This window comes from Lutjanus erythropterus, chromosome 11, assembly GCF_056507025.1.
Source record: "Lutjanus erythropterus isolate fLutEry1 chromosome 11, fLutEry1.hap2, whole genome shotgun sequence".
In the NCBI taxonomy this organism is placed as follows: domain Eukaryota; kingdom Metazoa; phylum Chordata; class Actinopteri; order Lutjaniformes; family Lutjanidae; genus Lutjanus; species Lutjanus erythropterus.
In genome coordinates this window covers 18,829,516-18,856,351 of record NC_139327.1, presented here as the reverse complement: position 1 = coordinate 18,856,351, position 26,836 = coordinate 18,829,516, and the positions used below count along the sequence as shown (strand labels likewise).

At 38.3% G+C, this 26,836-nt stretch overlaps 2 protein-coding genes across 4 annotated transcripts; both read right to left on the bottom strand.

The window, feature by feature from the left end:
* Window positions 1–1,446: 1,446 nt before the first annotated feature.
* On the bottom strand, window positions 1,447–8,814 carry LOC146318917 (V-type proton ATPase catalytic subunit A-like). Its single transcript, XM_084731129.1, has 14 exons — window positions 8,657–8,814; window positions 7,535–7,663; window positions 7,133–7,347; window positions 6,903–7,040; window positions 6,669–6,820; window positions 5,457–5,619; window positions 5,157–5,265; window positions 4,840–4,962; window positions 4,611–4,725; window positions 3,961–4,024; window positions 3,644–3,847; window positions 2,924–3,018; window positions 2,319–2,490; window positions 1,447–2,205 (listed from the first exon to the last, which is right to left on the bottom strand). Exons 1-14 carry the CDS (start codon window positions 8,736–8,738, stop codon window positions 2,113–2,115), a joined length of 1,854 nt encoding a protein of 617 aa, XP_084587255.1. The 5' UTR covers window positions 8,739–8,814; the 3' UTR covers window positions 1,447–2,112.
* A 2,029-nt stretch (window positions 8,815–10,843) lies between these two features.
* Window positions 10,844–20,677, bottom strand: wasf3a (WASP family member 3a). Of its 3 annotated transcripts, none has more exons than XM_084731128.1 (9): window positions 20,476–20,677; window positions 17,335–17,539; window positions 14,895–15,029; window positions 14,632–14,785; window positions 14,410–14,527; window positions 13,800–13,984; window positions 12,511–12,732; window positions 12,110–12,414; window positions 10,844–11,068 (listed from the first exon to the last, which is right to left on the bottom strand). In XM_084731128.1, the coding sequence occupies exons 2-9, from the start codon at window positions 17,465–17,467 to the stop codon at window positions 10,911–10,913; spliced, it is 1,410 nt and encodes a 469-aa protein (XP_084587254.1). In that variant the 5' UTR covers window positions 17,468–17,539; window positions 20,476–20,677; the 3' UTR covers window positions 10,844–10,910. The 3 variants fall into 3 exon arrangements, with proteins under 3 accessions (XP_084587254.1, XP_084587252.1, XP_084587253.1); XM_084731126.1 differs by having other exon boundaries at window positions 17,335–17,503; XM_084731127.1 differs by having other exon boundaries at window positions 17,335–17,500.
* Between the last annotated feature and the right edge of the window lie 6,159 nt (window positions 20,678–26,836).

The following is a 26,836-nucleotide window of genomic DNA, read 5'->3' as shown; positions in this document are numbered from 1 at the left end:
ATTAAATGCTTAAAGCTGCAATTTACAAATTGAGTGTAAACATTCAAAACCTTCTGCCTCTCTGCAGCCATGTAAACCACTTAAAGGATGCAGGATTAAAAACGCACTGTCACTCCTGTCAAGTGCACACCACATACTTATAAATATCGTTGTCATTTCCAAAAAATACGTAATAAGTTATATAATCTCAAAAAGACATTTGATAGATTATTTTTTATGCACATATGATAGAATGACAAGACAAAAAATGAGATGTGGCTGAGTTTACTCTTCCATGAAGGTAGTGAGTGTGTTGTGTCATTGCCACCTTGATTCTTGTCAATTCTGTATGTAAGAAGATATTTTAGATAAACATTTATTTAATTACAATGTCTTTAATTGCAATGTCTATCATGTCAGACAAATTTTCCTGTTTCCGCTGCAGAAAGGTCAGGGTGTCCCTGAGCTTGCTGTTGTGTTTATACCCTCCTTCTTATTTAAGAAACCATCCACAGCCGCAAGTGTGACTCCACAGAAAGTTACACTTGGTTATGGAGTGGGAGTGTGTAGTGGCCAAACTGGAACTGGGCCCAAGACACACAGAACCCAGAAGACAGGATTGACTACTTTAGAGTTGGGTGCCCACAGTCACACACACACACACACACAAGAACCCTTCAATTTAATATTGTTAGTGACATGCAATGGTCAAACTTAGTTGGCAACCAAAACTAGAATGAAATACTATTGCCTACTGCAGCTGACTGGTGCACATTTAGTGTTTATCAGTCTGAGTATATCATAGGAATAGCTTGTTAAATGTGAAAAAAAAAATCATTTTAATGCTCAGATTGCAGATTTTCTAGAAAATGTAACAATTATATTTTTTATATTAATTACAAAATAATTTTAGGGCCAATTTATGTATACATACATATATTTATACATGTGAAGGGCCTTCTGACATTGTCTCCTAGACTAACCGTTTAAAGATTTAAAAAATAACAACTTTGTCAAGTTACATTTGAGAGAAATTAATATGAAATGACAAACATGACAGTTTGAACACTTGTATTTGATGTGACGGTACAGGGATATGAAAAAAAATTCTGTTTTTCACACAGTCAAAAGGATACTAAAGCTACTAAAAGCACACTCACTGGGAAAATTAGTTTTGCAAAAGAGCCTTTTCCTAACAGTCAGCCTGCAGCATTCAAGCAATATGTGTGCACCACCTAGAGGTGAGGGTCTCTCACTGAATATCTGTGTGCCCATGAGCTGCAGCAGTTAAAGATCAATTCTTGTGCTCAGGTTCAGTTGTTTCAATGTTAAAAGAGTTTAAAAAAATAATCTTTGTTTTATCACTGTGAACAAGAAGTCTTTTTGAGATTACTGCTATTTGTTCTTGATGTATTTACCCTCTGTTTTATAAAGCAGGCTTTCAGACATTGAGGCAGTAAACTTAAGTCATTTGTTTACATTTATTTCAGGACACAGTAATGTACCATGAATATAATAGTGAGACATCTGTTACAACACAACTCTAACAGACTCATTCATTCACATTTTTACACAGAATATCAAGTATATAGTCCACAACATCACTATCACACTGAAGAGGTAAGGTGGAAGAATGCCATTAACCCCCTGATATACAGCAACACAGTGCATCTGTCCCTTTACCCATGTGCATGTTCCCATTTGATTAATTACCTATATTGATCACCGTCACATCTGGGGGAAAAGAAATATTTCCGTTCTTTGTTGCAGCAATTATTTAAGTGCAAATACAGCGCATGATTGGGGCCCACTGATTACAACCACAACATGATGGTGTAGTGATCTTTAAGTGCTATGCAATGAAGGTGTTGCTACATCCGCAGAGCAAACCATTATATGTTCAGGAGTCTCAGGGAATTCCAGTTCTGTGTTTTTGAAGAGTCAAAAAATCAACAAAATAACATGGACATTTGTGCAGGTCATGGAATGTTTAAGGGGACGTAAACACCACCGAGGAATAAATGAGTTCACATGACTGAGGCAGACGTTCAGAAGATGGGGCCGTTTAATCTGCACTATGTTGCACTGCACTGGGATTTGGATGCTCGGGAGAGGAACTGGGAGATAACAAACTCATTCCTCCAAGGTCCGGAAAGAGTTCTGCATGTCCTCCAGCAGCTGGGCGAAGTCTGCCTTGATCTTAGCTTCGCCATCCTTGACAGGGTCCTAAAGATTCAAATGAACATTAACAGGAATTAAATCAACAGAGAATAGTTGGTTATGTTTCTTGATTGACGAACATAAACATCTCCCCCATAAAATGGGGAACAATCACATACCTTGAACTTCATGGAGCTGATTTTGTACAGCGTCTCTCCCATGTGCTCCCTGATCATAGCCCAGGTGATTTTGTTGTCACTCTGCGCTGTCGACTCCACTGCATGTCGGGCCATGTCATAAAATGCAATCATGTTTGAGAGGATGCCAACAGTTTTGTAGAAGGGGCAGAACCTGTGAGTCCGTACAGAAGGAGGTGTGAAGCTCGTGCTTAAGGTAATTATCAAGTGAAGGACAAATACTTACAGACACTGACAAACCATAACCTCATACAACCACAACACTTCAAATAATGTGAATTCCTTCTAAATCCATCAAGTTTGAAGCTGTGTAGTTGCTGAACAGTAATGACTTTGCTGTAGCTCATAACTTCCAGAAATGTTGCTAACTTGCTGTTCGTGTGAATAATTTCTTCCTAAAAAAGGGATGTCAAACAGAAATGTTTTTTATGTTTTTGTCTTCAATTGTTGTGTAGCCACTTCAATGTTTACAAGATTCAATATGTTCATTGTGGACTTAAAAAAGAAGATGAAGGTGTGAAAGCCACTTCAGGCTTGTGAATGGAAAAGATGAGTGTTTTGTGGTTGGTGAGATGTTTTGTCTTCACCTGTCGTAGGGGGTATAACCATTCTGCTGCAGGAAGTCATCCTTAATGAGCTTAGCGACTTCTAGAGTGATCTTATCAGTCTCAGCGAGCGAAGCCTGAAAACAAAACATCACTTTTTTTCAGAGTTGTTGATTTACCAGGTGAGGATGCAAAGAATTTAAATGATTTTAAATCTATAGCTCTGATGAAAGCTTCTCCTATAAAACACAGATCTCACACATGAAATACACTGATTAACTGGCTCTATAGTCAACAGTTTGTTTTGTATTGAGCCACAGTTTTTTCCATCACTTGTATCAACTTTATTATAGACGTGTCAATCCTCTAACCTTCATCGGGTAAACTTTATAAATAGACAAACACTAATAGTCCCATGAATATATATACAAAAATAAACATTGTAAAACCACCATTTGAAGGGCATCCACTCCTGACATTCACACAGATTAAAGTTGATTAGCTCCTCTAACTATAAACTGTGATGTCTACATATACGAGTTTTTCCTGATGAAGGTCTGAGGACTGAAACATTGTTCACAAAGTGACGACATGTGGCAGACAGTGTGGAAAATTCTTTCTTTTTTCACAATAAGAGTTTCTGATCACATAACATATGAAATTTTATTTTTCAGCAATTCACAGGTGTTGCCTGAATTCTTAAGTTACTTTTGAAGCCATAGTTTGTGTTATATCATGTTACATAATATTAACAAGTCTCACCTTGCCTACAAGCTGCACAATTTCAGCAAGGTCCTCCTCCTCTTGTAGGATCTCCTTGGCTTTAGTGCGGAGAGGAACAAACTCAGGGAAATGTTTGTCGTAATATTCATCCAGAGCTCGTGTGTACTTGCTGTAGCTAATCAGCCAGTTTACAGAGGGGAAATGCTTTCTCTGAGCCAGCTTCTTGTCCAATCCCCAGAACACCTACAGAAAAGAAGACAAAGAAGATTGACACATCCAGAAAGAAATACTGTCTGCGAGTTGAATTATGCCAAATGTTAGGATAAAGAGCTGAGGAGCCACTACCAATGACTTACCTGAACAATTCCCAATGTAGCTGAAGTGACAGGGTCTGAGAAATCTCCACCAGGGGGCGACACACTAAGAGGAATTCAGAGTATTGAAAGGTCAGCTGAAAATTTTGAAAAGCTAATCATGAGGTCCAACTGTCAAAGACCTTTCCAAGACTCATTATTTTGTGCAAATCTTTAAAAATCATACAAAAAAAAAAAATAACTTAGAAGAGGTAGCGATAGTTATTTCACAATCAAAGGTAGCTTCAAAAGTACAACAAGCAGTGTATGACATTATGTTGTGTGTATATTTGAACTCCACCCATCCTTTGGTTTTAATTCACTTCATATTGCTATGACAATAAACTTGCAGAAACTCAGTCTGTGGAGGATCCCTGAAAACACCAAGAAGATGAGTTCTACAAGTTGATTTAAATTGTTCCTGAAAGGAACTGAAAGCAACAGCTGCTTGGCAGGTAGGAAACTAATTTTAAATCCTTGGTCTGCTTAGGGAGATGTGTAGGTAAGCAGTAATACAAGCAAAACCACCAGGACATAACCTGTTGTAAGTAAATATCCACATGTACGTGCCGCTGTGCTGAAGCATAAAGCAGATGCTGAAAAAAAAAAGACTACAACATAATTTTCCTTGATTATATGAAAGTCAAACTCACGCTCCTACGATGCTAACGCTGCCTTCTCTCTCTGGATTTCCCAGGCACTTCACACGTCCAGCACGCTCATAGAAGGAGGCGAGCCTGGCACCGAGGTAAGCAGGATACCCGCTGTCTGCAGACAACAACACACACAGTTGTAACAGGTTCACAACAAACTGTCCAAAATATCGCCTTAAAGCCTTTTTTCAAATACATATGGAATCAATCACATCCATTATGAACTTACCTGCAGGCATTTCAGCTAATCTTCCAGAGATTTCTCTCAGAGCTTCGGCCCATCGAGATGTTGAGTCGGCCATCATGCTCACATTATAGCCCATATCTCTGAAGTATTCAGACAGCGTGATACCTGCACAGGTAAGAAACAAGGCCATTTACTTAATGTTAACTCCTCCTACATCAATCAGAATGGGATTTCAGGGTGTTAGAAGTTTCCCATGGCTTATAAAGAAACAAGAAAGGGGAAATTAACTTAAATTAAAGGAGAAATCATGTAGTAGCATTTAAAATAAACAGAGTCTGTATAATGTTTTTGGCTGGTACCTGTATAAATTGAGGCCTCTCTGGCAGCCACAGGCATGTTGGAAGTATTAGCAACCAGTGCTGTTCTCTTCATGATGCTCTCCACCTTTCCATCGACCTCCATAGTAAGCTGTTGGGCGAGAGCGGTGTTAACATTACATAATGTAAATGAATTGAAGATTTTTAGCCCTTAACAAATATTTCATAAAATCATTTATGTTTCTCTTTTTTCATTTATTCTTTTTTTAGCTTAAAATGAGCTGTTTGAAATGGACACTGGGAAGAAATCACAGATATGACAAAACTTTTCGTACCACCTACCTCTGGGAAATCCCGCAGCACTTCAGACATTTCATTTCCACGCTCTCCGCAACCAACATAAATAATGACGTCACTGTTGGAGTACTTGGACAAGGACTGGGAGATCACGGTCTTTCCACATCCAAAGGCGCCTGGTATAGCTGTGGTGCCACCCTGCACACAGCTATACAGCACAGAGGTCATGGAGATTAATTTGCAGCATACAGATTTTAATCACACAACATAAAAGAAGCGGCCCCACACATGGCTACAGTCACCAGTCGAAAACTTACTTTATGAAAGTTTAGAAAAAGAGCAAAAGTGCAAGTTGAAATAGAGGCTGAAGTCCTGACAATCTCAAAAAAATACCATACTTTTTCTACAGAGAAACACACTCAATACAGTACATAAAGATTTTCTGTGCCCACAACTAAAAACCAGGGACTGAATGCACAAAACAACTCAAGTTTTCTCCTTCAGTATGACACTTAAGGCTTAATTTCTCCTTAGCCAAGGGATTTACTCAAGGATGCTGTGCAGATTCTGTTAAAAAGTTTCCTTAGTTGAGGAAAAACCAAGGCATTTACTGCACTGAAAGATTTTGCAGCGATAAAATTCCATAGTTTCAATGGAGACCTTTCGTTTACCGTCATGGGTGTTTGCAATACCTATAACCACCTCCTCTGAGAGATCCAAAAATTACAGTAACTTGTCTGTTCTGGCCAACAAAGACAGGAATACATCCATCAAATCTGGGAAGAATGACTTTATGTATCTTACAGCTTACTTGAAGTAATTGTTAAGGATTGGATTATTAAGATAGTATTTAAGATAAAGATATAAAATAGACTGTGATGGCAACTTTAGCCTAGCTAGCAACATGAAGCAGGCTTAATGACTTAGTCTTCTAAATGTGCTTTAAAATAATTAATTTTTAACAGAATGTATTCCATACATCATCCCCATAAACCTGACCATATTACAGTTAAGATAGAGACAGAGGTACCTTATTTTTTTTTCCCATTCTTTGGTTGCTAAGGTCTTTTATGCAACCGTTTAACTAACATTAAGGGATCCCTTTGATATAAGATCAAGATGAGGAGCAAAACCAGATTCCTTGACTTTGAGGAAAACCTAAACCTTAGGTGTTCTGTGCAACCGGCCTCAGTTGTTAAACATCTGTAATTATGAAGACAAATGAGTGCATCATGTACTATTGAGAGGTCTACTCACGGGAAAAGCGCGTCCAGAACTCTCTGACCAGTCAGCAGCGGGTGATTAGCAGGTAGCTTCTCTGTGACAGGGCGGACTTGTCGTACTGGCCACACCTGCACCATGGTGAACTTCTCCTTCACGCCTTCGAATTCCAGCTCCAGAACCACATCCTGAATGCAACAAGATCAGAAAATCAGTTCGCCAGAACATTTTGAACCAACAGAGGAACTTTTCTGCTGGACTAACACTCACAGAGATGTCATAGTTTCCAGGTGGGGCGAGGTAGGTGACGGTGCCTCTGTTGCGAGGTGGAAGCATCAGCTTGTGCTTAATTAAAGAGTTCTCAAGCACCATGCCGTAGATATCACCACCTGTCACGTGACTGCCAACCTAGAGAAGAGAAGATCACATGAAATTAGTCAGAGCAGTTGCAGAGGAGAATCATCTGAGTCCACACCAGACTCGAGTTTTGTTATTCCTACCCGAAGATTCTGTCCAGGGGTGAATTCCCATTTGAGGTCTCTGTTGAGAGCACCAATGTTTACTCCTCTGGGGATATAAATACTTTTAGTGAGGTCATTGATGTCCTTTAGTGGACGCTGGATACCATCAAAAATGGAGCCCATAATTCCCGGTCCCAGCTCTACAGAGAGGGGTTTCCCCGTCCGAAGGACAGGGTCACCGACGGACACACCAGCTGTAGCGTTAAGTTAGGGAATACAAAACACACCGCATGCACATCAAATTCAGACAGCTGTTTTCTGTCAGTGAATTAGCTCTAAAATCTGTCTTTTGTAAAATGTGAACATAGTTAAAGAAGATTGTGACATGGTTTGTTACATGTTTAAACTCAGAGGACGATTATACAGCAACAGAAAGGATACAAGTCTCTTCGTAGACCTGGATAGTTGCCATGTCTCCCTCTAACCGGATGATTTCTCCCACCAGTTCACTGTGACCTACACGAACCAGCTCGTACATGGCTGCTCCTGCCATTGCTGTGGCTGTCACCACTGTGATTGTATAGATGAAGAAAAAAGAAACATTTAAAAATGAGGAAAATGAGCAAATAATGTAGTAGAGCATCACAAATCACCAAACACATTTTTACTTGAAATAAAAAATGACGCCTGTGTGATTTTTATATTTGCTCTCTGATTTTGTATTTTAAGTATTATGTTCGCCAACAGCTACAGGGATTTATACCTAGACAAAGACACTGTTTGATTCAGTTGCTTGACCACTTAGAGCTAGGCAATATATTGATATACTACACTATGAGCTGAAATGTATGCACTATCGGAGTTTTTCTTTTCCTAATATAGTTTATACCATGATAGCTTCCCCTTTAATATATCTGGGAATAAAGGGCATCCGTGAACATTGTCTTCAGTACATGACTGTGGTGAGGTTTAATAATGTCTCAGGTATTCTGACCAAAACATTAAGATCTGGTTGTTTTCCCAATATACAGTTTCTCATTTTCCATAAAATTACATCCCTATAGTAGCTGGTAGGGATGCAAAATAAGTATTTGGGCTGATACATTTCCGGCTAATAATGGGACAATTATATTTCATTTATTATTCTAACAATTAAATTATAGCTGATAAATTTTGGCTATAATATGTGGTTTGACAAAATATGTCAAATCATTTAATGCGATTTTTTGTTAGGCAAAATGCTCTATAAAAGCCAAAGTAGCCTATATTTGTGAGGTTTTTTCATATCTTATACTTAAAAAAAAAAGAAAAAAAGAACAGTTCTTTGCTTTTCTTACCCTCGGGTATGCATAAACTACAGGTTAACTCCTTTTTAAAACAGATAAATATGATATTATGTGTTATCTTATCTATATTAGCTATTATTGGTTATCTGTGTTGTCTGAAAAAAATCTATATTGAGCATCCCTAGTAGCTGGACTTACAGTGAGTGGCTTTTGACAAATCAGATTTAAAAAAAAACAAAACAACGCAATCTACTAAGAGAAGGAGAATAACCCATACCTGGCCCAGAGACTCCATGCACATATCCAAACTGGCTCTCTCGCTCTTCATCCTGGATCTTAGGAAGTTTTGAGGTATCCATCTTGATTGTTTCTGTCCTGCAGAATCCCTTGAAGGATAAAAATGAGACAGATGCTGTCAAGTCCTTTTAACTGAATATGCTCAGTAGACACCTTTAACATAGTTTAACACACACATCATGCAGTACCTCATCTTAGCTAATAATAACCAAGCTAATGTTGCAGAGCAAATGTGTCAGCCTACTTTTACACAGTCTGTGGCTTTAAACAATGATGATGAAATGTAAATGCTTATAAGCACCATACAAAATTAACCAGGGCTATCTAGGAAATGAATGACTAAGCCTGGCAGTGTGAGGTCACTAGCTTACTCAGATGAGGCTGCAACTCCTAACATGTATTTTCCTTTCAACCAGGGTTGAAGACAAGGTTAAGTAAGTTACTCCTGTTCATGGCTGTGGACATGTTTGCTGGCCAGATGGTAGCATAATGTCTGTTACTACACACACACACACACACACTTAACGTTGAGAGCAAAGCTGATTTGTGCGTTAAGTCTACACTAGCTAGCAAACATTAGCTATCGTCATCACCATCACAAACAGATTAAGCTAAATTGACGATTATTCGCGCAATATTTGCTACAAGACTGGAAGGAAATATCAAAATCTTATAAATCCCAAATCCCATATTATTATTAGAAAATATCTTACTTTGTCTTGATATGCAGTTGCCCAGGTTTGTCTCTACCGTAGCAGGCAGAGGAGGAGCTTCCCTGTGCTAATCACCTGCCAGCCACCGGACTGTCACGGGAAGAAAACATCTCCATTGCGGCTCAAACGCTTTCCGCCGGTCAGACTTGGTTGGAGCCAACATGGCGGCCGGGGCTCACCAGTTTCCTGCCCACCGATAAGTTCCGGCGGTCTACACACTGCCACCAGGTGCTTTACTGACCTCTGCTGGATAGAAATAAAACGTCCACCTCAATTAACCAACTAGAATTGTTTCAAACTGTTTTAAGATAATTTAACCAAGGTACACCTACTATATTGTTTATTTATGTGTCGGCTTTTGACTGACTGACAAGTTTCAAATATGCCTTGCTGCTGTTATGTGTACATAATGAACACCCTCTGTTCAAATACATTTAAACTAAAATACAATACATAACATATTCTTTTGAGATTATACTATAAATATAAAAACTATAGGATTATGTTGTCCAGATAAGGAGAAGAAAGAGGAAGATAGTAAAGGAGGAGACAATCACAATTATCATGATTTTTTGTCTGATACTGAAAATATTTAATGACATTTCAACATTTTCAGAGACGCTTTACAACAAATAATAATTTGATGGCAGAACAAAGCTGTATTCAGACTGTTCATGATAACCCTACTACACATACTGTAGGACAGTGAGATGGTCACAAATTGAGGTAGCAATTACAAAATATCAAATGGACTTATTCATCAAATACTCATATGATATAGGGAGGTGTACATTTAGATCAAACTTTTATCAGGACTGTATAAAATAATAAAAAATAAATACTAAAATTCTTCAAAGTTATACTCAATGTAGCTGCACCCATTCATTTATAATAGACCATTTTCACTGCAGACATTTTGACTTGTCATAACAGGAAAAGCACAGGTGTTACTACTGACATTAAAGATGGCTCTGTTCTATTCACGTGTCATGACAGTGTGTCAGCATGAACAACACCAGGACCCTGAAACTGAAGCAGCTACATGGAACTGAGCCAATGAGTTTATTATTTATACCCGTTCTTTTCTTACCGTGACATGTCAAAATGTCTTCTGTGAAAAAGGTCTCAAGCTCAGACATTGTTTTTAAAATCTACTGCACATTTCATCAGTGGAGTGATGGGTATAGTTTCAAGGTGTCTGTTTGTTATTAGAAGAGGACATTTTAAAAGAATATACACATTTCATCAGTGGTAGAAAACAATTTGTCATTATTTATCACAGGTAATCAATAAACTGTATTTAGCAGACCTGAAAATGTCAGTAGAATGGTGTTCCCTCATGTATTTTCCTCAAGAGTAACACGTGTAGCAACAAATATTAATAATACAACATGAGATAAAGGTACTTGGGCAGCAGTGGTTTGGTATGTAGAGTCCACTAGGTGGAGCCAAAGTGAATGATTCACATTTTTCTTTATTTGCACTAAAGATCCAATAAAGCAAAACATTAGAGCCAGCTGTTCAGTCTGACCACTCGTTGTCGTCCAGCTCAGAGTCATCGTCAGAGTCAGTGTACTCCACTGCAATACGGCGGGACAGGATGGTGGCCACGTCATTCCCGACCGGCTCCCGCTTGTTCTGCTGCTCCTGCTGTTCTTGGACCTTCTTCAGCTGGATGCCTGATCAGAGCACACATGCAGTATGTTTAAATAAGATCACATATTGTGCACCTGCCATGCACAGGGTCACATACAAGATGAGATGCAATTTTATGCATGTCATGTCTACTTTTATCTGACCAGCAGAGAACAATGCCAAACTACAAGAGTAGTGGCAGTGAAGTGGTAAAGCACATACTGCAATGCCATCACAACTGCCAGATGCGAGCACAGATGAAAAATTTTGAAATTAAATTTTTGTATTGTATAGTATATTATTGAGCATGTTATCTAGATGTATGCACAGTTTGTAATAAAGTTTTCTTAAAGCTGCATTAAACAGTGTAATGGTATTATTACGGAGCATCCTGGGTTCACCTTACTGTAAAAACTGTAAACAAGGCTTTAAGTCCAAACTTCTCAACTTAAACATAGTTATTTATTTAGAGTATTTTGTTATATAGAAATTTATATTTTTGAAGAAACTCATAACTGTGAATAATTTACACTTGATTTTGGCCTGCATGAAATGAAAGTTGTGGCTATTCAGAAGGTTAATGTTGTGGCATAAAGCTGAGATTAGATCAAATTTAATTCCAACAAGTAACCACTATAATGTTTAATTTTTCAAGATTATAACAAACTAAATTTCACAAACAATGGTTTAGAATTAAGTGAGTTACAGTCCATTTTGTGGTGAAGTTTGCATCTCCATTTGCTGGTAGTAGACCTCGAATGCTCCAGTATAGTGACTAAGAAGATGCATAGCAGAGAACAAAATGGGGATTTATTCATCTTGTATCATTCCTAATTTTACCGTATCATAACATATCAGGTATGGAATTAATCTGCATCTTAGCAGACGTTGATGACTTGTGGCCCCAACTGGCCAGTGAAGAGGAGTGAGAAGTAGGTAGTTGGTATAAAACAGACCAGACAATAAAAAAGGAAAATTGTGAATCACAGCTACCATGAGAGATCCTTGAGCAGACAGTCACAAATGTGCATAAAAAATGGTAGACTGGTCACTCACATAGGACTTGCTTCAATACCCCGACTCACCTATGCGGATGGCGGACAGCAGGTCACTTCTCGCGTCCTTCACAGGTTTCGTCTCACCTCTGTCGCCTTCGCTGTGTCGTCCTAGGTGTGAGGGTGCAGCTGGGGGAGGAAGAGGTGGAGGTGGGGGACCTGGGGGAGGAGGGACCATGCGTGGCCCTGGAGGAGGTACAGGTGGCAGCGGGTAGCCTGGGCCAATGTGTAGAACTCCATTATGTGGTGTTGGTGGCAGTGCACCCAGAGGAAAACCAAAGGCTGTCTGGGCTGATGGGATGGGTGGGCCCGGGACAGGAGGCGGGGGGCCGGAGCTGGTCGACAGTGAAAGAAAGAGGATTATGTTGCAGTGGAAAAGCGACATTAAATTTACTTCTTTCTCTGATTATGAAAACCACAAACAAACATACTTATAATCTGCAGGTGGATGTATCGAGCCGTTCATTCGGTCTGCCGCATGCGGCTCTGCCATGGCGTAGGTTACCCTCTTGTAGTTGACATCAATGCTGTGGTATTCATGCTCCACAGGTGGTGAAGGGTGTGTGTTCCTGGGTACGTAGTCATGTGACTTGGCATAATTACAAATGGCGTGGGCAGGCACTGGGGGGACAGGGTAGTCTGGAAGGTCAGGTCTGCATAAACAATGAAAGACAGAAAGCTTCTCATTCAGAAGCTTTCAAATATCCAGACGGTGGATTTGTTGTTATAAAATGAAGCCTTACACAACAGAGATTTTTGAGTCACAAGGTCCAATTCATGAAAATAGGATTTACCCCCCTAATGATGACCAGCTTACATTTTACTCATTCCAATCTTTGTCTTCTGTTTTCACTACAATTTCCCGAAATCTATATTTTGCCTTGATATTTTTGATAATAACAGTTATGCAATCTATTTAAAGATGCTTTTCCAAGATAAATGTTGCCTTTCTTAGATATGTGCAGCTAAAGAGCAACAGGAAGCATAAGAACAGAGACATAGAAGAGATATTATGTCATCTGAATATCAGGACAATCCTTTCATTTTTGCAATTTCTATAGTATCCTAATCAATCCAGTCAACATAAAACTCCTAATAGGTAACCTATTTCATATGCAGTATCAGAAAGAACAGATGCAACTGTTAACAACTGTTATCACTGCAAACATCCAAAGAAAAAACAGCATGAAGAGACAAAATATTCCACATTGTTGGAGCAATGGAGACAAATGAAGGTGACTTTGTTGAGTTTTATTTAGTTTCTGTCGATGTGTGATCTACAATGAGTTAACAAGGCAATTAAGTTCAACTGAGTTTGATTAAAGGGAAAAACCTGAATCCAATAGGTGTACAGTTGTATTTTTCTTTGTAATTATGAAAATTGGTATAACAAGATTTATCTTCTCGACATTTTGAGTTTATTTAGTTTTTTTTTTATTAGACTAAAAAAGCTAAGAGAGCTTATGAAATGTTGCAAACACAGAAATCATACATCTCCCAGCTGAATCTGCATCACTTCTTGAGGTACAAAGTAGTGAACTTTGGTAAATATTTCGGCAACACAGTACACAGGTATCTTTGCCATAATGTCAAAACTGTTATTTCTTCACATTCTGTTGATAATTTTAGTTAATTTTTGAAAGTTTTGGATTCTTACACATTGCTCCATTAAAAACACATCTACTGCCTGTCTACTTTCTGTCAAAAACGAATCACTAACCTGCCATCTGGGGAGAGCGAGCCCTCAGACGATGCCCCTCGGCGGAGACTCTGCGGATGGCGGTGATCTGGGCGAAGCTCCTTATCGAATGCCATCATGTTCCACTCTTGCCTGCGATTTCGAGCCTTTCTCACCTTCTTCACCTCACGCTGAAGGGTGCTGCTTTCCATGCATCGCTTCTGTTCCTGGGAAAAGTAGACGGAAGGACAGAAAAGGAGATGAAAGCCCACTTGCAAAATAAATAAAGAGGGTTCCTACAAATTTCCATACTTTTTGGTAAATTTCTCAGACTATATTTGGCATCTGATTAAAAATAGATAGATGTTTACCATGTAAATAGATGGTTTTAAAAATCAGCTGTTAACATGTTACATTCTGACTATGTATACAGGTATGCTGCCAAAGACTGTAGCAGAATACTGTAGCTCATGCAAATCAATTAACACCAAACCACGACAAGTTCAGTGCACAGCATTTTGTTCAAGCTGCAATGTTAAAACAGTGCAATGTTATTCAGAATTTGTCATGTAAACGTAAAATACGCTTCCATACCGTGTAGGAACTCTGAATATATAAAAAAAATAAAGCAGTGAGTACAGTGCACTCTCACCCTTTGTCTCCGCCTTTCTTTTCTCTTCTCTTCTGTGTCTTGAAGCATTTTCTCCTTCCACAAGTCAAAAAAGTACGACGGGTCTGAGTAGAATTTCATTGCATCAGTGGAATCCTCCCTATATTTGAAATATAACATTGCACATGTAACAGAAAACATTGCACACTTAAACAGAAAACGTAACCTGCTCAGATGTTGTACTTTTTACAACACATGCAGCACCTGTAGGCAGTGAGGGTGCTGAGAGGAGGTGGCTTGTCGCTGCTGTTGTGCATCTCAGCTATCGAGTTCGGAGTGCTGCCTTTGGACAAAACCTGCTGGTTCTGGACAGTAGAGCTTTTGAAGGCCTTCCTCATGTTTATGTCCTGAAGAGAGACTACAAAACAGCAACACAGAGGCTTTAAATTTAATATAAATCATGTGAGAATTAACAAAAGATAAGAAAACAAGATGAAATCAAGACAGATTGTTTCCAGTGAACTTACCTTCCTCCACGCTGGAGTCCAGCTGTGTGACCTTGACAGCCAAGCGGTCGATGCGGTCTTGGAGAGAGTTGGCACGGCCATAGAAGGTGTTGGCCTCGTTAAAAAGCTCCCCAAAAACATTTTCTGCATGTTTACCTGCAACCAGAGCAAAGAAGAAAAAACACAGGAAGAAAAAAACGGTTTTATTAACACAAAGAAAAGGGTGTCAAAGGTAAAGACAGAAGAGCAGCACACCTATTTTGCATGCTATGTAGTGTTTTTTGATAAAGTAAAGCCCTACTAAAAGATTCAGAAATCATATGTGTATTCAGAAGAAGACATTAAATAAAATAACAGCAAACCCAGTATTAAACTATTGTATTAAACAGAGATTCTTTCTATTTGACAGTAGTGTTTGGACATTTCTGAATGCATTATATTTCTCTGGATTATACACAAGCATTAAGTGTGTGCTCCCTGCACACAACAGCATGAGTGGCACACGTCAAACGGCTCAGATCCACTTAATGTGGAAGCTATCATTAGACTGCCCCTGTTTGTGTCTCCGCCCACTCACTCTCCGTCTTATCTGCCTGTGATACAAAGCTTTACGGTAAGCTCTAAGCTCCTGTAACTTCACTAAATCCACACACACACGCACACACACACACACACACACACACACACACACACACACACACACACACACACACTAATCAGAGTATCCTGGGCCAGATGTCCAGGAGTAAATGGATGCCTCCTAAAACAGTCGTTCCCTCTACATTTTTACACAATAAAACACACAGGTACACTAGTGTTTATACAGTAATACAGTAGAGACATTTCCACACATCATCAACCATTTAAACCACTCTGCCTCTGTGCAAATTTGCTGATTAGAGTGTACACAGATAATAATGTACATGAACTCAAACTGTCAAGTGTTAATTGCTTTTTGTCTTGCAAAAACCAAACAAACAAGTGAAACTGGTATTTATGGTCATTGTTTTCTCTTAATAACCTTCCAAAGAAAGAAAATTCTAACACAAAGTAGATGTAAGTCAATATGTCCAGGGTCAAATCATCTGAGAACCCACAAGGAAGCTGTTGTTTTTAAGTAACAACAACCAAAAACATGTCACTACATTGTTTTTGTCCAAACTGGACTGAAATATTAATTGAGATGAGACTGCATATTAAACAAATAAGTTAGAATTCATTATGTACTGCATTATTCCTGGTTGCCTTAAAGGGATGGTTCAGATTTTTTGAAGTGGGGTTGTATGAGCTATTTATCCATAGTCAGTTTATTACCTACAATAGATGACAACCAGTGTGCCCCCAGTTTGGAGAAACAGCAGGAGTACCAGTGTAGGAAGCTAAGCAATGTATAGCTGTGGACAGGGTCAGCTACAATGTATGAAAATGTATTTGGCTTATATAAGGTTGGTTTCCTGTCAGAAAACACATCTGTTGGGAAAGCCTTTTTTTAGGTAGCTAAATTAGTCCATTAGTGAAATCAGTAATTTTACCTTGCAAAATGTGGGAGTTGCTGCTCTACCGCTGCCTTGATTGGTTTGTTTGTTTGTGTTATTGTGCGACTTTGGTCTTTTAAAAGGTTAGTTCAGATTCACTGGAGTCACACAATAACACAAACAAACTAATAGATTGAAGCAGTGATTGACCAGCAACTACTGTGAGGTAAAATTTCTGATTTTGTAAAGCAGTTTCCTGTCAAGGGCGGCACGGTGGTGCAGTGGTTAGCACTCCAGCTTCCTCCCACAGTCCAAAGACATGCATGCTAGGTTAACTGGTGACTCTAAATTGCCCCTAGGTGTGAGTGTGAGTGGTTGTCTGTCTCTGTGTGTCAGCCCTGCAACAAACTGGCAACTTGTCCAGGCCGTACCCTGCCTCTCGCCCAATGTCAGCTGGGATAGGCTCCAGCCCCCCGCGACCCTTCGGGAATAAGCGGTTACAGAAAATGGATGGATGGGTTTCCTGTCAAAAAAAGCCATCTGACAGAAAGGTAAAGCAGTGGAAATATTCTAAATATATGCACTGAAACTGATATTCATTTTTTAAGATTTTGCTGCTGACACTATCCACAACAGTACATTGCTGGTCCTCCTCTCTGCTTCCCAAAAATGTGGGTGTGCCAACCAGCATCTACAGTAGGTTATACACTGACTATCAATAAGTACCTAATACTCTGCTTCAAATATCTGAACTATCCCCTTAACTGTCACCATCCACGAATCCAGGACTTTTTATTCACTTGCTTTGTGCTAATTTGTGCTGATTTTGCTCAACTTGATGCACTTGTCCTTGATTGATTTCAATTCAGGTTGTGGTCGTCATGTGTTTGTGTGACAGCTTCCCTCCTGTAATGACCTTGAGTCAAAGAAGCATCTGAAGATGTTATGACACAAGCATCACTAAATATGAGCAACTGTGATCTTACTCAGACTACTAAGCTGGCGGATGATGGCAGACAGTGTGTTGTTGGTCACGCATTCCAGCTCGTTGCCAATCCCATCAGGGACCGCACTGTGGCACAGGTGCCGAGGCTCGATGTTTCTCTTGACCAAAGGCATGACCCCTTCTCACATCTCGGCACATCCCAGCACCTGCTGGAGGACAGAGGACAGCTGACAGCTCACTGGACACTACAAACATATTCATAAAGAAACATCAATAGTAATTAAGCATAGAGTCCACATTCATGCGTACAGACTGTTATTGATTATAATTAGTGTAATGACTTCCAGTATTTCTGTACTTTCTGTATGTTAATGATCTTACAGGTGTAAATAGTATGTTCACTTCCATTTCTTTTTTTCTAAACTGAATTCAACATTTAAGTCAGCGATTGGTGGGCCTGTTGTCCTCTTTTGTTTTAATTATATTAGTTTAAAAAGAGTGGTAAAAAGTGTAATGGAAAGAATCAAAATCAAAATTAAAGCTTTTATGATTTTGTTATATTTGTCATGTTGAATATTGGACCACTTGCTGTTGAACGTCACAGTTTATCACCACCTGTCAAAGTGGTACACCTATTGTATGTTATTGGGCATTTTTATAAAGGATTAAACATGCTCAGCAACAGCTGTTTCATTCAGCCAGCGTATTGTGAGAGAAGAGGTGCAAAGGCAACAGATGTGGCAATTATTAAGTGAATTTGCAAGTCACTTTACACTCCTTTATTACATGGAAGAGATTGAGTGATTGCCAGAGATTAGAGATAGAGGTGAATCAGCGCACTGATAACAATAAGAACAATTTACCATAACCAGCACGATTTTCATATTCAGTGTACCACAGCAAACAAGTCAGAGCACCCCAGAATGTTTGATTTGTGTGTTTATCATGTGCATTAGTATCCTGGTCTCGAGCCTTATCCTGTTTTTGATCATATGCAGGATGTGGCGTTTACATGGAATATGAAAAACATGGTTATTCATATCCCTGTATACATGATAACAGTGTCCAATAGGGCTGGGCAAAATGAACAAAATGATACATCACAATATTTTTGACAAAACACCTCAATATCAGTATCAATATTGTGACAGTATTAAAGGGATGACTACTGGCGCTTTCACAAAAAAATAACCCAATGAGATTTTTAATAAATAACCATCAGTAATGCAGCCTTTAAAACCACAAAAAGACAACACTTATGCCATATTGTGATATAATGATATCTGGTCTCAAATCATGATATCAATATAATATTAATTTATTGCCCAGTCCTAGTATCCAGGTTTCCGATCATCTGCCTGCAGGTGTGTCTTTATTTCTCACCATTTCAGCCACTATATGGTTCAGAAACCTGGATTTGGTGTTTCCATGCCCTCCATTTCCTGATTTCTGTCATACTCCAGGTAGTATATCCAGGTTTCTTGATATTGGAATAAGGTCTTACATGCACAAAACATAACCAGATACTGAAAACCTGATAAAAACAAGGATACTAGCACTCATTGATAGACCTTTCTCACCAACATGCAACAGGCCCTGTTTTGGTTCAAGCACCTAATTTTGAACCATTTGGCATTTTCACCCAAAAATAAATTGGTTTGGAACCTGAAATCTTCTCAGCTGGAACAACAAAATAGCAGGTTTTTCTTTGGGAACTGAGGTGAGAGGGTCATACTAATATATGTTGTTGTGTGTTGCGCAATGCCCCTTGTTGACGACATCACTGATTACAGTGGTTTAAAACTTTAAAACACGGGCTGGTTAACTAGGTAGCAACAAGGTTCTGTGGGCTACTGCATGGTGTTGCAACATGGCTGCCTCCATGGAGGAGAACCCACACTGACTAGAGTTATAAACAGCTCATTCTACAATAAGGAAAACGTTTCTTAGAGCAGTTTTTATTTGCAGCTTAGTATACACAAATGAAAACAAACTTATGAATATTATATGCCATTTCTGCCATATTCTGCTAGTTAATCCTTGTGAATTCTATACACTAGGCCTTGAACAAATTTCTGTTGATGACTGGAGTAGCAAAATTTACCTAAATTCTTAAATGACAAAGATTCAAGAATGAATGTCATATTCAATTTCTGCCATATTCTGCCAATAAATCTTACTCACTGGACCTTTAAGCTGACCTTCTTTGGCTGTCCCATCAGTGTACCATAGCTGTCAGTTTTAAATTGTCATAGAGTTTGTCTATTATCTGTGGCCTAGCAGCTGTTTGCTCCTCATTTGTTTCTATTGTGCTTCTGGTTACAAGCAAACATAAAAAAGTGTTTGAGAGCTACATTCAGCCTGCTTTAGCTGTTAACTATGAAGTTAACGTGAGGGTATTAACTGAACAAATTGACAAATCAAAAATCAAATTAGAGCTGCAACAATTAATCCATTAGTGGTCAACTATCAAATTAACTGCCGACTGTTTTGATAATGTATTAAGTGAATAATACATAATTAATAATTTTTTTAAAGAAAAAAAAGGTTGAAATTCTCTGATCCCAGCTTCTTAAATGTAAATATTTTCTGGTATCTTTACTCTGTACAAAACATAAGGAAGAAACACAACATAAGGAAGAAATCTTGGGCTTTGAGATAAACCATACAACATTATTCACCATTTATTTTATTCTTATTTTATTTATATGCAGGAAAATGCTTAATCAAGAAAATCAACAGATAATCAATGATGAAAATAACCATTAATGTTAATTGCAGTCCCAATAGGACTGAATAAAAAGGAAATGATAACCAAAATAAATATGTTTTTTTAATCAAATGATAAAGCATGCTATAGATGTTATGAAGTTAATATGAGGGTATTAATTGAACTTAATGACAGTTGACAAATAGACTAATCGCCTCAAATTTCCCATAATTCACCGCGTGAACGTTAGAAAGGCACTCTGCTACCACACATGCTAGTTTGTCGGCCCTTTACTTTGGAGGCGCATTGAAGCTGACAGTTACAGAACTGTTTGGTCTTATTGACAAAGAGTTTGAACATCTAACAGCAGGTAACTTTGTCAACACACGTACACAAAACATGGGGCACCTAAAAATATATCTCACCGGCACCAAGAGATGCTTAAAACACAGTAACTGTCATCTGTCTTACCATAGAGTAGCCGTTGGGTTAGCTTGTCAGTTGGTAGCCTACGTTTTTTTTTTTTTCACGTTAGCGCGCTGGCACGGAGCAGTGAAAGTTGACTCCAAGCGATTTATTCATCCAAATTAAAGCGTGTCTGTGCTGGCCTGCTGCAGTCCTCTGTTGGACGGTGACAGTAGACATCTCTGCAGGGCGGAGTTCACTCTGAAAACAAATCTCTCTGCTCCAAATCACTGCCTGAGCCAGGAGGGGATTTGGTCAGCAGATTTACTCCTGTCATCCAATCACAGTCAATCATGCCAGCAGTTTGACATCCAGTGTTTTATTTTAGGGTGTATTATTCCTGTGTTAATGGACTGTAAGTCATTAGCTGCCTTCTATGAATTTGATATTAATATGGCACTTTCCAGTTATTCTTATTAAAAACCAGGGCTGTGCAGTTAATCAAAATATTATCAAAATCATAATATGGCAAAGTGTAATATCCAAGTCACAGAAGCTAAGTTAAAATGTGTGATGAAACAGCATCATCTATAATGAAGTACTGTAGTGCTGCAGAGATGCCCCTGGCCTACAAATCCTGTCCTCCATATGCAAGAAAACATTCTTGTTTGGTAGAGACCCCAACAAATGTCACACCATCATGATTTTATTTATTTATTTTTTTTATTGAAAATGAAAATTGTACTGCAAAAATCATGCCCACTGTTTGTGCATCATATGGCAATTGCAATATCCTCCAGTAATTGCAATATTACTTTTTTTTTACAATATGGTGCAGCCCTGTAGTTACAACTAATCAAATCAAGGCTGCAACTAAGGAATTCTTTAATTGTCCATTAATGTTAACAGAGACCTGTTTTTTCTTAATTTATTGATTATTCATAGAGTTTTGTCAGATTAGCAGCCTAATATTTAAGCAATGTTTAGACAGACATTTCAATATGTTTCGAGATTGGTGGCATTTTTCATTTTCACTGAAAAAACCTCTTAAGATCACGATGATGTGACATTTGTTGGGGGTCTGTACTAAACAAACATGTTATCCTACATCTACAGAACAAGATTTGTAGGTCAGGGCATCTCTCCAGTACTACAGTTCTTCATTATAAAGCTTTTATCACATACATACATGCAGCATTACATTTATGAAAAATGTGCTTCTAAGGTTAGTACATCTTCTCGTTCTGCAACCTTTGAGTTTCTTCCATGTCCTCTCATTATTATGAAAGTACATGTCCATTATTATTCCTCGTGTGTTGCAGCTGATCAAAAATATGTGTTTTTTTATTTAACCTTGTGCAACAGTTCTTCCGATTTTTGTTTCAAACCATCCATTTGGCATAAACAGCAGCATGTCAGTCACAGCCGGTCTGTTAACATCTTAGTGGGGACAACCTGGATTAATAGTGAAATGAGACACTCAACATTTGATTTGAAAGCCACACACACACACACACACACACACACACATGCGTGCGCGCACACACACACACACACACACATGCGTGCGCGCACACACACACACACACACACACACATACTGCTCTTTTCTCCCAGATGGCATCATCTGGATTGTGGGAGAGACTAGTGTAACCCATATAGGGGGGCTTAAATCTTTATAAGTAGCACACCATGATTCCATAACTCATGATTGCTACACGAGTATAGCTTATATAGACATTGTTAACTCTGACTATCTCGATGTAATCTGCATGGGCAATGAGCGTACAGTACAAGTTAATGTCTCATTTTTTGATGGGTGCTAAGAGTGAATTTTGAGCAGAAAAGCCACTTTTTACTATTTACAGAGCACTTTTTAACTTCTAGTGTACAACCTGCAAAATAAAAGTTATTAAACAAAAAAGTTAACCCTAACCCATGACCTTGGAACAGCCACCTTCCTCCAAAAGTGTATTTCCCAAAATGTTAAACTCAAGTCCATTAAGCACAGAGGGCCAGGCCTTGTAATGCCTGGTATGCAAGAAGTAAAATTTTGAAATAATGTCCCAAAGGTATCAGGAACTCATGAATAGACACTTCAGCTGGAGTAACAAAAAAGGCTCTTGAGGAGTTTGTGTTTCCATTTTGATTTTGTGGGGATGACTATATGAGTATACTTTTCCATCCTATATTTAGGCAGGTGCAGGAAAGCAAATTATGTGAAAGATAAATCAAAGAAGCATCATATTGGATAATAGCTAAGAACCAAATACATAAGACAGTCAAGATACTTTGTCACAAACCGAATAGATGCTGTTACTATGACACAAAAATACTTTTAATTACTAAAAGTATGTTAAGAGATTGTTAGTTTTACATGACAACATTGCAGAAGATTCATTAGACCCAGCTGATCAGAAAACAATTGCATGCAAAGTTCAGTATAACCAGTCAAGACTGACTTGACTGACCACTGGGAGGCAGATTATTTACAAAATAAATTCAGAAAGTTTCACATTTAAGAAGCCTTTAAGATGGATCCACTATATTTTTCACCCAGTTCTTTTACTGTGTAATTTTAAAGCTTTTTTTGCTATTTCTGACTGTCTTTTGGTACAGTTGTACATGTACTCTTGATGCTGTCAGTCTGCTGTTAAGCCTGGCAGCAAAGCATTTCATTGAGGGGTCTTCCATATTTTAGACAGTGCCATAATCTCTTGGCCAGCTCAGAAGTATTAACCCCAATACAGTACTTACCCTCCCCATTATCGCCACCATTGACCCCGCTGGCTTCACACAATGTAGCCAACCAGCAGCTTACCCACTTAGTGCACACACACACACACACACACACACACACACACACACACACACACACACACACAAACACACACACTACCCACAACCCAGCCCAAACACTAACACCTCCTCTATCATCCATTACACACACACACACAGACACCCAGACTGCCTCTCCTCTGATATTTGTCCTCCTATTATGGCTTTCTAGTCCTACTCCATATTGATCACTGCCAATGCCTTGCCAGTTATTACCTAGTGAGAGAGTGCCACACACACCTACACACACCTACACACCTACACACCTACACACCTACACACACACACACACACACACACACACACACACACACACACACATGCTGAGCTGTGTCAGTGTAGAAATCCTTAATGTTCAGTTTCTCTCTTTCATGATTGTTTCTTGTTACCTTGTGGTGTCTGTGTCTGGCAGACTCATGAAACATTTAAATGCCGGATTCATTGCTGGAGACTTTAGAGTTAGGTGTCCATAGCAGCCTTGCACATATACAAACGTTTTGTTAAAGGGGCACTCCACCAATTTTACACATAAAATTTAGTTTAATTTAATATGTACTAGAATTTTACTTGCTTACACTGAGTTTCCAGTACTTTTGCCCTCATACTTGTTTCATTCTTTAATTTATTTGTTTTTTCTGAGTAAGTTGGTCGCACAACTTGACACAGTTAAGTTATTTTACTTACTTTTCCCAAGGTAATTGGTTTCTTTCTTTCTTTCTTTTTTTTTTTAAAGTAAACGTAACTTGATAGAATTTGCATCAAATGTCTTCTTTGGTTCACATCTCAAAGATATTCAATTTACTGTCAAGGAGGAGTAAAGAAACCAAAAATATTTACAATTGAGAAGCTGAAAGCTGAAAATATGGACATTTTCTTTTCAAAATTACTCAAAACCATTTATCAATTTTTAATTGATTTATTGGTTGACAACTAATTGATTAATTGACTAAATGTAATTATGTTGATAGCAGAAGTTGCACTATGGGAAATGTCGGCTGAAGTATTTTTGGAGCTTGAACCAAACAAGGAACTAAAAGTCAGGACATCTCAGCCTCTTCTGCTTTAATTCTGTCTTTTGTGAGTCCCTCAATTTGTCAGTGTGTTAAGTCAAACCCTAGATTGCAGGAGTATTCTTTTAAACATCGCTGAAAAGGGACATTACATCTACAGCTGCAATGATTAGTTGATTAATTAATTAGTTGACAACTATAAAAAAATTTGATTATTGATTAATTGTTTCGAATCTAGAAAAAATGCCCAAATTCTCAGATTTCAGCTTCTCAAATGTAAATATTCTCTGGTTTCTTCCTGTGTCACAGTTATCTGAATGTCTTAGGTTGTGGATGAAAGATATTTGAGGACGTCACCTTGGGTTTTGGGAAACGCTGATCAACATTGTTCACCTTTTTCTGACATTTTATAGACCAAACATCCAATAGATCAATCCAGAAAATGATAAACAGGTTCATCGACAAAAACAATTATTGTTAGACGTGGCCCTAGTTAAGTCAAAAATTACATAGGGCTTTAATATTTAACTTTCTTTTCATGTCTCATTTGGTACTAAACTTACAATATTTTAGATTTCACAATGGCAGCATGTTGAAGTAGTACAATAAATTATATTTTCATCATAAAAACAGAATAAAGGCTTCTGATGCTCATACTCTCCACGTTTTTACTTGGCCATCTGCTGGTTATTATTGGTAGCACAGGTGAATTATCAGCTAATCTGTGGGTCCCTTTAGGTGATTTTAAGTATTTTAACATTTTACTTATTCGTCTGCAGTTCAAGACTTATTTTTTCTATTAGTAAATGTACATTTTCTTCTCTATGTCACTTTGCTATGTCACTTTTGTATTTCATTGACTTGTTATTTTTGTTTGTGTTGTGTTATTGAGGCTTGCACAAAGACACATATGTTTAAATTAATATATTTCTTCATTAAACAGGTCCTGCTGCTGATCAGCTATGTGAGCAATGAAGGAGCAGGTTTAACTGTTGGGTCCCAGTCCTCCAAGTCCAGGTAACAGATAAACTCAGTCCATAAGCACCCAAAACTTCACTGTATGTCACTATAAAACACATTTCCTATCATATTTGGGGATTTGAGAAAACAATTCCAAATCAAGTTCCATTTAGCTTTTCCCAGGGCTTTCAACCATATCACATGGTCTTCATCAGCAGAAGGAGTTAGCTCAGTCGTCATGGAGATGGATCTGTTGGCATGCAAACTCAGTAACTGTTATAATTTCATCCATAGTTCTTTCAGGACTTCTCATCTCTTCTCATCATATAATAATGATAGTAGTTTGACAGAACAATCCCAGCACAACTCAAGGTCAATTTACAAGTTTTTTGGGAGCTTCCATCCAAATCACATGTATCATGTGGGTTTTTATTTTATTGTTTGTTCATAATCGAAGCTTAGTTGTTTGCTAAAAATAATTAACCAGATCTACTTTAAAAATAGCATTACATAAAATAATTTTGTATCAACATAATTGAACATTACTACTACTCTTATGTATGAACAAATCATTAAAATTGACCCTATTATACCATATTAGCAATGTAACAATAAATTGAATATTTCAATATAGCAATGTCTCAATACCGTACCAGACTGTGACGATATTATCCATGATATTACATGCTTCAATTATTATTTTTATTTTATTTTACTGCTTCTGACTATTACATTACTTTGGTTTTGCAATTGTACATACATAATAATCCAATTCTTGCCAATTTCTTGCACATGCTAAAATTATGGCTGGCTACTTTTGTTTTATTTTATTAAAGAAGGACAACAGAAACAACAAAAAAGCTGCACACAGATTAATTATTTGAAGCTGTCATTTTTCTTTTCACGATAAATATTATATGGTGGACTTTTTATCGTGGTATTATCGTACCATAAGTTTTTGGTATTGTTACATCCTCATACCTTATCATTATAAAGCTATCATCAAGTAATTATCCAACTGTTTTCTTCTCATCTACTTTACAATGGGCCTTTACAAAACACAAAACCTTAAATTTTCCCATAGCAGCGCGCAGCACACCACACGACAGTGGGAAAAATAATCAGCCGGAGCTTAATGCCGTATCAAAAGCCTCACAGTTCCTGAGCAGCCGCCTTTAGAGGGGGTGACTCTTAGAATGCCTCGGCTTGTTTGTCTCATGGTTTAAGTGGCGCACATAGCCATGGAAAGATCATTAAATCACTGTTTTACCACTTGGCTTAATCCCCACAACAAAAGGGGAAGATACAAAAAAAGAGAAAATGGAGAGAAAAAAGTGGTGGGTGAGATTAAGTGGAAACTTGATGGATCCAAAGTGACGGCTCTGTTTCCCAGCGTTGCTAAGGGGAGTTAAGAATCTTGATTCCACATCTCCCAGGCTGAGGAGTGGCTGCTGATCGGACATTCCCTGTTACCCCTGCAGTGGCCAGCCGCGCTTGTAGTGTCCGCTGCTGTGGCCATCTGCCGGATTACCCAGCAGGATATATTTTTATAGAGAGCATCCTATTCATATCCTGCCTGCAAAGGTTTACATTAAGGTTGAACTCGGGTGCACTTACAA

Bases quoted from the DNA above. Each gene is read 5' to 3' on its own strand.
- wasf3a (XM_084731128.1), bottom strand. From the start codon at position 17,467: ATGCCTTTGGTCAAGAGAAACATCGAGCCTCGGCACCTGTGCCACAGT. The intron at 15,030-17,334 runs GTAAGATCACAG...CTCTGGTTGCAG, and splicing joins CCGCCAGCTTAGTAGTCTGA to GTAAACATGCAGAAAATGTT. The intron at 13,985-14,409 runs GTGAGAGTGCAC...TACTTTTCCCAG, and splicing joins AAGAAAGGCGGAGACAAAGG to GAACAGAAGCGATGCATGGA.
- LOC146318917 (XM_084731129.1), bottom strand. From the start codon at position 8,738: ATGGATACCTCAAAACTTCCTAAGATCCAGGATGAAGAGCGAGAGAGC. The intron at 4,726-4,839 runs GTAAGTTCATAA...TGTTGTCTGCAG, and splicing joins ATTAGCTGAAATGCCTGCAG to ACAGCGGGTATCCTGCTTAC. The intron at 2,206-2,318 runs GTATGTGATTGT...TTGAATCTTTAG, and splicing joins TCAGCTCCATGAAGTTCAAG to GACCCTGTCAAGGATGGCGA.